At 40.1% G+C, this 13,865-nt stretch overlaps 1 protein-coding gene across 1 annotated transcript in view; it reads right to left on the reverse strand.

Annotated features, from left to right (window-relative positions):
* The window catches only part of kcnh6a (potassium voltage-gated channel, subfamily H (eag-related), member 6a), a 32,649-nt gene that overhangs the window by 7,091 nt on the left and 11,693 nt on the right, over positions 1 to 13,865 (reverse strand). The window contains exons 7-9 of the mRNA XM_008295348.1: positions 3,366 to 3,791; positions 1,421 to 1,838; positions 181 to 380 (exon numbers count right to left, since the gene is read on the reverse strand). Of these exons, the coding sequence (XP_008293570.1) occupies positions 181 to 380; positions 1,421 to 1,838; positions 3,366 to 3,791 (1,044 nt within the window). The remainder of the gene's footprint in view (positions 1 to 180; positions 381 to 1,420; positions 1,839 to 3,365; positions 3,792 to 13,865) is intronic.

Here is a 13,865-nt window from a genome sequence, read left to right on the forward strand (position 1 = left end):
ACTCAGAGACCAAAAAAATCATTTGCAACTGAACATTTTTACATTTTTACTAACCATCTATTTATTTTATTATATTGTTTTATTTTTAAATTTATTCTATTCTAAAAATCCAAACAAGGAGCTCTCACCTCTTGTGAATTATAACAGCATACTGCGTGCATGAATGTCTGTATGACTTACAGCGTTCATGTCGATGCCGTTGGTGTAGGACCAGGCGTGTTGGAAATACTCCTCCAGTCTTTGTCTCAGGCCTCCTGGGATCTGGTGGAAACGGATGAACTCTTTGACCCGCAGCATCTGCGTGTGGTAGCGAGCCGTGCCGGAGTAAAGTCTCTGGATGATGGCTGACACGTTCCCAAAGATGCTGGCGTACATCAGAGCTGAACAGGACAGAGGACAGGAAACAATGTATGCTGGAAGCGTTCTGGTACCCATAGGATTAATAATACTTCCGCTAATACTATACTACTATAATACCCTCGTTTTGATTCCAGCCACAGGCGTTTGTTTCATGTCATATCTCACTACCCATGTTTACCCAGTGTTACTTTGAAAAATCTCAAGACATACATGTTTCCAATTGACTTTTTGTTGTTTTTAATGGTCTTAATATTTTAGTATCATATATTTATTTTACTTTAGAATTTTATCCTACAAGTTGCTGTCCTGTTTGTCTTGTTTTTTTTGTTTTTTACTAGTATTTCATAATATTTTTACAAGTTTGATTCCGTTTACACTTATGGCCACACCACTGTGCCCAATCCCATCTGATCTCGTAAGCGAAGCACGGTCAGGCCCAGTTAGTACTTGGATGGGGGACCGCCTAGGAATACCTGGTGTTGTAAGCTCTGCAATGTGGCTTGGTGGTTAGCACTGCTGCCTCGCAGCTAGAAGGTTGCCAGTTTGCATCCCGGTGAGGACAGCCATTATCTTTCTGCGTGGAGTTTGCATGTTCTCCCTGTACAGCGTGGGTTCTCTCTGGGTTCTCCAGCTTCCTCCCACATGTTGAGGTTAATTCTAAATTGTATTGTATTGTAAATTGAATGCGAATGTGCTTGGTTGTCTGCCTCTATGTGTAGCCCTGCGATGGACTGGTGACCTGTCCAGGTTGTCCCCTGCTGTCGCCTTAAGTCAGCTGGGATAGGCTCTAGTGAGGATTAAGCAGTGTATAGATAATGGATGGATGGATATTTAAACACAACCCCCCTTACTATACTTGAATGATTGGATACATGCAGGAAGAATTCCATTATTTCTGGGTTTCAGAGGCAATAATTTGGCTTCATAACTAAAATAAATGTTAAATTAACAGACAGAGTGTCTGTATTTTCACATGAAAGTGTCACTAAAAGACCGAAGCTTTGAACATTGTCACATAACCTTCTTAAACACCTTCAGACCCTCTTCCTGCTCTACTCACAGCCGATGAGCATGACGCAGATGGAGAAGATCTTCTCTGGGTTGGTGTTGGGCGACACATTGCCGAAGCCCACACTGGTCAGACTGCTGAAGGTGAAGTACAGGGCGGTGACATACTTGTCCTTGATGGAGGGTCCAGAGGTGGCGTCACTGTCATTGTAGTGTTTACCGATCTGGTCGGCCAGGTTGTCCAGCCAACCGATCTTCATCCCGCCGATGCGGGCAGAGCCGGTGCGCTCCACATTGCCGATGGCGTACCAGATGCAAGCGAGCCAGTGAGCGATGAGGGCGAAGGTGCACATGAGGAGGAAAAGGACGGCTGCTCCGTATTCTGAGTAACGGTCCAACTTCCTGGCAACTCGCACCAACCTCAGCAGTCTGGCTGTCTTCAGTAATCCAATCAGAGTCGTTGTTTGAGGCTGTAAAAGCAGTCAGTGTAGAAAAAATGTCAAACTGGTGAAACATTTGGTTCATCATAGGATCTTAAACATATGTTTGCTGCAGATTAATCTGTCTTTTTGCAGAGGACAAATTAAATTAAAAGAATGGACTCACTGCATCTCAAAACCTCTAAATGTCTTCACAACAAATTAGAATAGTTGTTGTTTATATAAAATTACAATACTCTGCTGCAACACTTTGCACTTTAAACATTGACCTGTTACATATTTATTAAGCCTTTTTTTAATGTATTTTTTCTTTATTGCCTTTATCTTTGTATAGCTTGTGTTTTACTCAAAGAGTGGCCTAATAAATGTCATTATATTGCTGTGTTGCACTGCACTATGATGATGATCAACCTTCTTAGTCTAATCAAGCATGTATTGGATGTTTTTTTAATGTATCATATGACAAAAAAATTGACAGCATTCCCAGATTATCAGCAGTTATTAATTCATAAAAGCCTGTGATGGATCTGGAAATTGTGTTTTTGTTAAGTAAAGGATCTTAAACGTGTAAAGAACGATTTAGCAGACATCCAACCACTTGCTTGTATCGGTCTCTCTTGAAAACCAATACACATTTCTTCTGTTTTCTGTCATTACTGTCCACTACTATCCCATAATTTTTGCTGCATCATACAATGAACCTCTTTCACCCTACAGGAACCAGTCCCGGGATTAGACCGTATCTGTTTTAAAAACGCAGCTGCCGCCATTTTTAGAAAGTTGCCAAGTGCAGCACATTGACTGAGGAAGCCAGACGGTACGACGATGACTAATATGAATGTGACATTTGTTGTGCTTCATCATCTGTTGCATCAAATTTGCTTTTCGATCAGATTCATTAACTTCAGGGCCGCTGAATCATTCTTACAAGGCTGGTATTTTATTCTCTAATTTGCAATTTGATTGGAAGGATCAATTTTTTTGTCCATTTTTGCCACAATTGTCCAAATCTCAGTCTGTCTGCATGATAAGAATAAGGATACTTGTTGTATTTAAAGATTCTCTCAACTGTCTCCTATTCATAGAGCCCAAACTTGTTCATTTTGGCCTTGCAATGTTGCAGGTTTGCTGACAAAGGTGAAGATTGCAAAAAATAGCCTACACCTTAAGGAGTTAAACACCTTTTCAATTTCCCCTACATTGATAAGGACAGAGGAGATAGAGCCAAGAAATACGAGGGGAGAGGCAGGGGTATTTCATACAGCAAATCTAACCTCCATGAACCTATTAAGAAATACCAGTAGGTCTTTTTCTCTGCAGAAATTTGGACATGTCGCAGGAAAAGCGCTTATAGCACTAAAAATGGCTGGATTCCATTTAGCTGGTTCACTAGCTTCACCTACTAAGATTTAAATGGACAAGAGGATGATATTGGAGACATGCAAAGACAGAGTTTGTCATCTTCTATCTGTTGCAAAACACATGGAAACACTAGAAAAAGCAGAGTGTCAGAGTTTTAAGGCTCATGCTATCTGCTGAGTGTTTTTTTTTTCTCACCTCCTCTGAACCAGAGCGAAATATGAGCAGATCAAACGGGATGGCAGCCACGATGTCAATGAGGAACCAGCCCTTGAAGTAGTGCTGCGCAATGTGTCCCGGGTGGCTGACCACCTCGTCGTTGTGGTTGACGTAGGTGGTCCTGAAGTTGATGAGGATGTCCACGATGAACATGACGTCCACCACCAAGTCCACCACGTTGAGCGGGTTGCAGGTGTAGCCACAGCTTCTCCTCCGGTCCTCCTCCACCTCGTTGAGGAGGAAGGCGGCCGAGTACGGCGTGAAAATGGCCGTGTAGATAACCAGCAGCAGGATGACCCAGTCCCACACCGCTTTGAAGGGGCTGTAGTGCAGGATGGTCCATTTGTGGATGCGTGGGGCCTGGAGCTTGTACTCCGGCAGCACGTCGGCACCGAGGGACAACACCTGAGGAGGGGAGGACAGGGAGCAAAAGAGGTTTGTTTAATAACCGTGAAGTTTAATTGACTGAACTGAAGCATGTATATCAAATAGGAAGAAGTTTGTCCATTAGCTGATTTATCTGGTAACTTATTAGAGCATGGAAAGTGATTACACTTTGGCACTCTGTAATCAGGAAAAACCGGCAACTAACATTTTCCACAAGAACAGAAATGAGTTTGAAATAAAAAGTGGGGGAAAAAAAATCAGTATTTGTGCTATCTAGTAATAACTTTTTATTACCTCGATCATTCAAATACCATAAAGTAAATATAGCTATTTTTTTAAGAGTTAACATTTTTCAGCAAGTTCTGCTTTTCATATGAGATTTAATGTTCTTGCACTGTAATGCAGTTCACACTCCACTCTTGATTTGTGTGTAAATGGCAGATTTAGATTTTATTTATGCACAGCTTGTTTAAAACTGCATACTGACACATTCCTTTATATTTAATCAAATTTCTGTATAAAACACTAAACAGTCAAATCTCATTAGAGCTGCTATAAGTTCATAATTTTTCATTTTAAAATGCTGGTAGTGCTTTCCCACAGCTGCACATACACAAATGTGTGTTTTTTGGACACCAACTAAGCTGAAGTTGAGGCAAAGACAAAAACATACTTGAAACAAATGCACATTTACCATTTGACAAGAAAAGCCTGAAGCAAAAGTTTTTTTTAAGCTGCAGGAAACCCAACGTGTACAGTTGTGTGATTAACAGCTGCTCAGTTAAACTTTTATATTTGCTTCCATATAACACTTTATCCTCAAAGTAAAGTCCAACTTGTTCCAATATTTGACTCAATGTTGTCTCACATGATAACACTGAGACCTTCACACAAACACAAACAACATCACTTCGCCTGGCAGGGAAAACGTTCATGCATAAATTAGCAGCTGCACACATTTTGGGGGTTTGACACTCACTTCCACTCGATCAGGCTTTAATGGAAAACACACTGTGCCAAAGATAAGCTGCTACTTTCTCAAATTGAATCACAACAAGTTTGGCATGAGGAAATGTCACAGTGTGTTAACAGCACACAGTTTCCTGATGTGACACATTTTTAATGCAGCAAAACTTTTAAAAACAACTCCAGCCTCTTCTCTTTTAGAGCAGCATCCTCATCCAGTGTTGCCAACCATCAAGTCAAGCATCTTTAACAGGTAAACCAACACAGAGCAGTGAATTAACAGGGACTGAGTCAGCGATGAGTGAGAGCCCACTGACCGGTACGACTAAAAGAGCCTCCATGTCCAGGTTGTCGTCCAGGCGTCGACCACAGCAGCAGAGGAGGAGGCTCCTCCAAACCCTCTGCAGCCCTACCTGCCTGCAGTGCAGCGGCCATCTCCTCCCCTGCATCACCTTCTCGCAGAAATATCTCAGATCTGATTCTCACAAACACCACAATCCAGCTCTAAATCAAAGTCCTGTCCTGACTGAATCCTCTACAAACTGCCCCATTTAATGAGCTTCACCTGCTCGTACTGCACCATGTGACCGCCACTCTATCTGCACCATGTGACCCCTGCTGTGAGCGTTTTTGGTCAATTGTGGACCAGAATAAGTGCTGGCATCGACTGGGCACCATGCAGAGGAGTGGTTGTAGTTAATTCTTGTTAATGGCAAGGTCGAATTGTCATTGTGGAAGTGAAAATGCTCCTTTTGCATGCTTCTCCTGCATCAACCAACTAGCCAAAATACGTGGTGCATTTCTGTGCTTCCATGTCCTCGCAAACCCTTTCGCGGTTGGACCCTCATTTACATTTGAGTTTGCATAATTATGAGGAAAGACGAGTGCAGATGCAGCCTAACGCGAAACTAAGATCACACAGGAACCAGAAGCAAAGACTAGCCAGATAACATCTATTTAGAAAAAAATCCCCTCCAAAAATACATTTTTCCTTTCTCTCTCCCAGCTTAAATGAAAACAGTGGCCAGAAATAGTTAGTTTCTCAAGAACTAAATGTGCACTTGGCCATATTTGGTAGAAAAAGTCTGATCTTCAGTAGGAGTAACCAAGGTTTCTATAGTTCTCCATTATTACAGTGGGATGCTGGCCACTGCTGTTGCTCCATAGATCTGTTTTAGGCCGATGAACGGCATAAAATATTTTGAAAAAAAGCATAGGGCGGGAAAATTCCCAGAATTTATTAAATTCTTCAACCAGAGCAACCTGTGGCACTCCTTCGTGTGTCAGCAACAAACCACGGTAGCTGAACAGATGCGAAAAGACAACACAGTAATGAGAATGTAAACACACGAGCAAAGGTTCACTCATCCAAGAAATTTTACGTTATTGATGTTGTCCCCGGCTCTGTTTCATAACGACCACCACAGAACAACTGCCACCACCAGTTTGCACGCAACCGCTCTCTGCTGGTACTCTGACTTTTTCAACTGCCACAGCAGGAGACCACCATTTACAGACGCTCATATGTACAAGATTGAAAAGAGAGTTGAGGTGCGAAATATGAAGGAAGTTCAAAGATGTAAGTGGATGTAAACAACGTACAACAAAAAAGAAAAAAAATATATGTGAAATTGCTGCTTCTCCAGGATTAAAAGAAGTACAGATTAAATGAAAATCATAAAAAGACATTATGGTGGATAAAGATAAATGTAAAGTGCAAAAACATTCACTAATTTTCATTCTGTGCAAACTGCATCCATAAAATTACAATTTCTGGCTACTGCATGCTCATTATTCAGTTTTACTACACTGCAAACACAAAACACATCATCTATTTATGCACTTAAAGCCCCACAATAAAGCCAAAACAGGACCAGGATGCTATTAAAAGCAGAATAAACTGAAGATTCTGTACATAATTTTTGTGTAATTTGTCCAAACAAGACAGCAAAGCGACATGACCTCAGCCTAACCTGAATAAAGTGGCTTTTTCTCACCTGTGGAGCTACAGTACTGTGTGAAAGGTTGAATAAAGAAGGAGAGGAACAACAGGGAAGGGGACAATAATGGCAGCTGACAAACAGGGATATGGAGCTGGAAAAAAGAAATAAACAGGAGAGTTTGAGGGGAACAGCAGGGAGCATGTAAGACCCAGGAAGGCTGAAGTACTCACAGGCTGAAGTTTCTGCTTGATGCTCATGCTGGAGCGCAGCACAGGGTAAAAAGCAGGAGAAGACTAAGACTAAAAGAAAGAGAGAGAGCAGAGGAGAAGGAAAACCTCTGTCCATCGAGCTGTATCTCCCTCCCTTCTGCTCCCTCGCTCTTCCTCCCTGCTCGTAGCCCTGCCCTCGCCACGGGATCCCCGTTCAAACTCATAAAAAATGATGCAGCCGCTTTATGAAGGACGCCACCCGCACTAAACAAGCAATAAAAATCAAAGCAGGTCCCGTTTGAACTGATAAAAATATGTAACAGCAAGAACCTTTTAGATTTGATTGAATTAGGCCAGAATATTTTATTGTGGGCTGCACATATAGGCAGTCTGAGTTATGGTCAGCTCCCGGGGAAATTATTATGATGATTTGCATCTTTGTTTGCATGCATTGTAATACAACCACATTGACTGATTTCATGTGTGTGCTTTTGCCTCTTTGAGGCATGAATTCATGTTGTAGTGTCTCTGAAGTAACTTTTCAATTATGCTCTCTATAAAACTACATGTGTAATGTTGCAATACCATTATATATGCTTTGAAATTCTTTGAATGACTGTATTGCTCTTTATATTTTTGTCAAATCCTATGATTGAATGCATTAAAAGAACCCTGAAAGAAGCTCATATTCAACCCCTGATACTCAGCAGGATTAACATTTTGATAGACTTGTCACTAATCCACATTGTGAGCACATGTTGTTTTCATTTAATAATGATACACAAACAATTACAGACACAGATACTGAAAATCACAGCGCCAACGTACAAAAACAAAACCCCAATCGATTCAAACAAGTGATTTCTCTACACTGTCCTGCTTTAAGTTGATTCAAAGCCAGGGGGCGCCACAGAAACACACTTCTGCTTCATTAAAACACACACACACACACGCACACACACACACACACACACACACACACACTGCTCTTACAGCGCGTTTCTACAGTTATCGCAGCCTGGTCAATCCGGCTGTGTGTTTCATGTTAAGCAGACAAATCAATACGAGCAAAGATCAATGACAACCTTCATTTCCCTTTTTTTTTAAGATGCCAATCGAAATCCAATTATAAAGATAATTTTATTGTATAACGAAACCTAACCAATTGAAAAAGGCGAGGCATGGTTCAACATTTAGTTACAAGCACATGGTCTTTCGCACACTTGGTAATGGTCCGCTGCTGCAGTTTGTTCTCACATGGCAGCAGCAGCAGCAGCAGCAGGGATCACTGTGACCTGAACCTGACCTCGGTCTGACATTTGTCTCTGATCTCTTGACTGTGATGCTCCAGGAAGACAGCTGAAGTTGTTTTAACAGGACAAAAAGTCAAACCGAGATAGAGACAGTGTTAGGCGGACTGCGATTTAGTGTGCAGCTGGAGGTTTGATGCCTGCACAGATATCAGGCCTGCCGCCCTCCACTTCCATTAGCTCCAGAGGCCAAGGTCACAGGCAGCATCAAGCCACCGAGAGCCGTTCGATAGCCCCACAGTGGCCGTCCCTTTTTTACCCGCTTTCATAACCGAATCTCGACGGGATCCCCTTCTCTGCTCCCACAGATGGCTCCACAGACTGTCTGTGATCCCCACACACACCCACACTTTCCTCATAGGCATCCTCACACACTCACACAGTAAATCCACCCTTATTCTACCCACTTATATAGCAGTGGTGCTCAAATTAAGGCCCGAGGGCCAAATTAGGCTCATGATAGAGTGCTTGCTCGCTCACTGATCATTTTCAGATTCTCAATGAAAATAAATTGATTTATACCAGGAATTTTAAAGTCCAATAATGTCACTTGGCTGCTGCTAATTTCAAAATAATTAAAATAAAAGTTGTCTTATTGGCCTTTTTAATGTTTCCTCATTTAATCTGTTATTAAAATAGAAACAGGGTTTGTGGTGCAACTGAAACAGGAGCTTCTCTGTTGAGAGGAGAGCAGAGTTCTAGAGTACAAAAGGAGGCTGGAGCACATTGTTAAACTCTCTGCATTATGAGTCCAAACTTTAAACACAGCAGATGAATGAAGAAGTGAATTTTTCAGGTTTCCTCTAAGTTGTCAGATTTGACAGATTGGCTGGTTGTAGCTGCACTTTTGCACCTTTCATCCCTGTAACTTTAAGAGAGGGTTGTTTTGTGTCTGACAGAATGACTTGCTTGGTTTGTCATGCTTCCTCTGGACTGTCACCCCTGACAGATGCTTGTTCTGATGTCTTTTGTGTTTGCCTCTCTGTAACTTCGGGGGAACTCTGTGTTCCTGCGTTTCTGACATGATGTTGGAGTCGTGACACTTGAACGCAGACCACAGCAGCTCTTACATTTGAAAATCTTTTTAACCAATGACCCTCTGACAACTGCACACCTGATTCATCTGGAATATATCTGTCTGCCTCCTGTCTTTGTCCACTTTGGCTCTGATGAAGACACAGTAGTAATAAAAGGCTGTGAATTTAGCAGTGTGCCCCCTTTTGTACTCTGTATTCCTAGGAGCTTCAGCAAAAAAGCAACTGGACTTCTCTTTGCTATTCTAGAAGTATTACTGGTTAGTTTTTAATGAGCCCCTAGACTCCTGCCATTTTTAAAACATGGCCCCCTGACATAGCAAGTTGAGTATTCCTGCTGTATACTGACATTGCTTTTCCAAAACTGACAGAACAGACTCAGCCTGTGATTGAACTACTTTTATAACTATACACAACTTTTTTAAACAAATGCCTGTTTTAGTTACTAAATACAACAGATAGTATTGTTTTGATGAGCAGTCAGTCACTGGAAGTTAAAAAAAAATGTTGAGAGGATGTTCAAAAAGGTAAACAGATGCAATAACATGGCTGATAATACAAAAGAAGAAAAATTATCTTTTGTTTTGTGTTCCTTCACTTGGATGTTGGAGTATTTGCAGGGTTTGACCCTGAAAAGCTGTTTTTACATTCATCTGCTGTGCTGAAGTTTAATAACACTTTCGGATGTTTTTAGTAGACATAGACTGCTGAATGTGCCCAAATATGAAACCACGATTACCAAAACGAGTTACAAATTGTATTACTACTTTAAATGATCTATTTTTTTGTCCTCTTGGCACTGGTGACAATCTTTTGGAGCTGACTTAAAGTTATGTAGGGGGCACAAGAGAAATCCTCTATTCAGGAAGAACACTGGTGCTAGTCGGACTTTGTGACTTTACAACTAATTAGTCATTTCAATGCAGAACTTTCACAAAGAAGATGTGGAAAACCTGAAACCTTAAGTGCACAAACACTAAGACAAGAAGTTTTCCGTGAAGCAGGAGAGCTGTGATATTTGCAAATAGAGTCTTAATTTTCTCAAAAGACAGAATAAATAGACTGAGAGTGTAAAATGAGGCAACTGAGTATTTTCTGTCTTTAAAATTCATGAATTTCTGTAAAGATCTCACAACTACAAACAGCTAAAAATGCAAAGTCTAATGTTAAGAATCTATTCAAAATGTATCATAATAAACACATACAGAATACAACATTTTAAAAATGCAGGATTGTATTTTCCATTAAGTAAAATATCCCTATTTTTAAAAAAATAATTTAACCTTTTTTTTTTACATAATAAGAGAAATGAATGACTTCCTCCTCGTTAATTTATTTTGTGCTGTAGAAAACATACTGAAAGAAAATGATTTGCACTTGGGATAAGTCATATATTTCAGCAACTTTGCTAAAAACAAGATTTAAAGACTCAGGCCAAGTTTTTGTTACGATGAAGAAGTGGTGAGGAAGGTGGTGTGTGGTCTGTCAGAGAGCGACACAGCAGGGACGGATCACTGCAATAACTGCCGTCCACCTTCCGACAGAAACATAACAGAAAGTACAACAGATCTAAACACTCGCCACCGCTCGAACACAGAGGAACGCTCACTTTTTATCCAAACTTGTTGGTGACGTCGGCAGAGTCGAGATAACAAGTCGAGCGTCCTGCCAGGCCTTTCAGGAGGCCTTCTGTTTGTGCAGTCACTTTTTCCAGGGCCACAGGAGCCACGCTGCTGCCACATTGTGCACTGAGTCACAGCCGGCTGTCGATGCCACAATCGCTCCCGGCGTGAAGAAGTGAGCGCAGCGTTCAGTCAGAGCAGTCCAGTAAGGAAACAGTGCAAACAGCATGCACATTTAGGCCTATTATCTGAAACTATGCAAGACAAACGCACATATGCACACTTATGGTAAGTTTTGAAATAATTTTGTAAGAGTGAAAAATTCTGTCAAGGCAGACTTAACTAATGAACTGCCATTAGATTTCATCAAATCTCTTTTTGTCGCTTACTGTGTGTGACTTTGTGTTATCTAAATTTAACTGTATTTTCGGAGTGTGCTTAGAAGTTGTGGCAGTTTGTGTCAGAGAGGCTACACCTACACAAATCTGGCTCCCAATCACTGGCATTTATCTGCTCATACAAATATATGCCAAATATGGGGAGGATTGGATGGCCTATAGTTTAAACGAAGTCTTTTTTATTAATAATGCCCAACTTACAGATGACAAACTGCTTTTGGTAAAATGCTTTAGTAGCTATGGACTAAAATACAAGGTTCTTTACAAAAGGCCTTGTCTTCGTCCTTGGCCCATGCTTTAGTTTTTCACCAAGTTCCAGTGAAATCTAAACTACGTTGTTCAGATATCCTGCAAAATAACAAACTAACCAGCGAAACAAACTGACAACTGGGGCCAGAAACTAATCTCATGTTGGTCAAAAAGAGGGCCAACTGACCTTCATGGAAGCCCCACAGATTAACTGGGTTAATGTGATGCACTTAGGGAGCTCCAGAGTGTCCGACTGACAGCTCTGAACGGGACCAAACAGGTCATTACAGCATCACAGTTTACTGTGTGCTTGTGCCACCGTGTACAATACTGTTACGATAGGTTTAGACATTTTAAGATTTTCTACTTTAATCCACTCACATTTATGTAACAGCTACAGTTGAAACTACTTTGCAGACTTTATTGAATGATGAATAAACTGCAATTACAAAGTGCCTTTTTCCAAAACGTTGGGTTTACAATTTGCTTCTGACGTAACAGAAACCGTACTATTTATAGCCTCACTTACACACAACCTACCACGCAAATGGCAGCAAGCTACTATGCAAGGTCAATGAGGACAATTTGACATATGTACTCGACATATAAGAAGCTTGTAAAATTCATAAAAACATGTATTATTGTTATTGTTTTTATTAATATTATTATTATTATTATTATTATTAATAATAATAATAATTATTATTATTATTATGAGTATTATTGTTGTTGTTGTTGTTGTTGTTGTTGTTAAATGACTGCATATCTGGAAAATGTAATATTATAATATGTAAAAACTCACTCAAGATTTTTTTTTTTTTCCAAACTGATCTGAAAAAAGAAACTTCCCAAAACTGCTCCTAATTTTCTCTCTATCATCGAATTGTTTGAAATAATCTGGTACAACTCTTTAATGTTAGTACTTTTACTTATATTTATAAACTTTACTTGCAGTTGGGTGTTTTTCCTCTGTAGTCATTCCTCTACTGTTTGAGGTTACATTGAGCCAAAATGTGGATGGAGACACCACGGTGTGATGACAGGTGGTTGATGAGTTTGTTCTGCTGCTGTTGCCATAGAAGTCACACCTCAGGTGAGATTATTCCTTCACACTTCCACCCTGTAACTGCTGATGCCTTCTGCAACTTCCATTTATAGACACCTCTGTCTGAACTGTGTGTGCAGAGACACAGACTGGATGTGACAGTGTTGTGAAAATCAGCAGCAACAATGGTTAACAGTCTAAATTTATCAGACAGAAGAGACAGGGGAGGAAATGTAATATGATTGAACATATTGCTTTTGCAGGTCAGCAGACTGGTACAGTTCACCCACAGACAAAATATTGTGAAATTTAGTCACCTCAACATCTCAATCTGAGGCTGACATTGACTTGAAGGTAGCCAAATCAATAAAGCAACAGTACGCAATGTAGTAAAGGATTTTGTTTTGGTCATATTTGCTAAAAATCTCTTTACATCCTGACAGGATTCAATAAACAAAGAAAAAATTAAAAGGAAAAAAAATCTGCGATCTGTGGCACTCACAGGTCAGATTTTACAGTTGAACCTAAACCTACGGTATCTTGCACTGCTAAACAAACAGCAGCCTCAATTTGATGAACCAAATTTGAAATTGTACAATGTGTTTTTCTTTAATTTATTCCTCAATTAAAAAAAAACAAAACAATAAAAACAATAAAAAAACAAATCTGATCATTTGTATTATTTGTGTGAAACTAAAATATGAAATAGCTGAGTAAATTTTTCCAAAAATGGCAAAATTTCCATAAAGACACTAAAAAATAACAGTGTGTAGTCAATAAGGGTATAGAAGATTTGGATTTTCAATTCAGAATCAGTGTCTGTGTTCATGAACTAGCCTCCGTTTGCTGTACTTTGCTGAAATGACAGTAAATTTCAGATTTGTACCTGAATTTGTCTGACTTTGAGTTTTGTTATAGAAAACTCTGAAGTTTCAAAGTTTAGACGGTTTTTCATAATACTTTCTATTCGACAGTATATCCCGTATTACAAGCTATAAGGCAAAAAAGACTAATGAACAGTCTAGAAGAAAACAGCTCCATTCATCATTTCATCCATTGAGAGCCAAAGTTGACGACCATATTGGAAAACACTGTAGAAAATCTCAGTGTGAATGTCTCTAAATGTGAAAGCAAAGCATTGGAAATGGTCTAACGTACAGCAGGACTCTGGCATTGAAACTCCAAGCTTCACAAAACATGTAGTTTGTTTCGCTGGTTCGTGACACAGAGCATACAGACAAAGCAGCTGCTCACTTCTCACTGATGTTTCTGTTTCTTCACCACCATCCTCATCATCACCTGCAGACTGCTTAAAT

This window comes from Stegastes partitus, unplaced genomic scaffold (assembly GCF_000690725.1).
Source record: "Stegastes partitus isolate 25-593 unplaced genomic scaffold, Stegastes_partitus-1.0.2 Scaffold1038, whole genome shotgun sequence".
Lineage (NCBI taxonomy): Eukaryota > Metazoa > Chordata > Actinopteri > Pomacentridae > Stegastes > Stegastes partitus.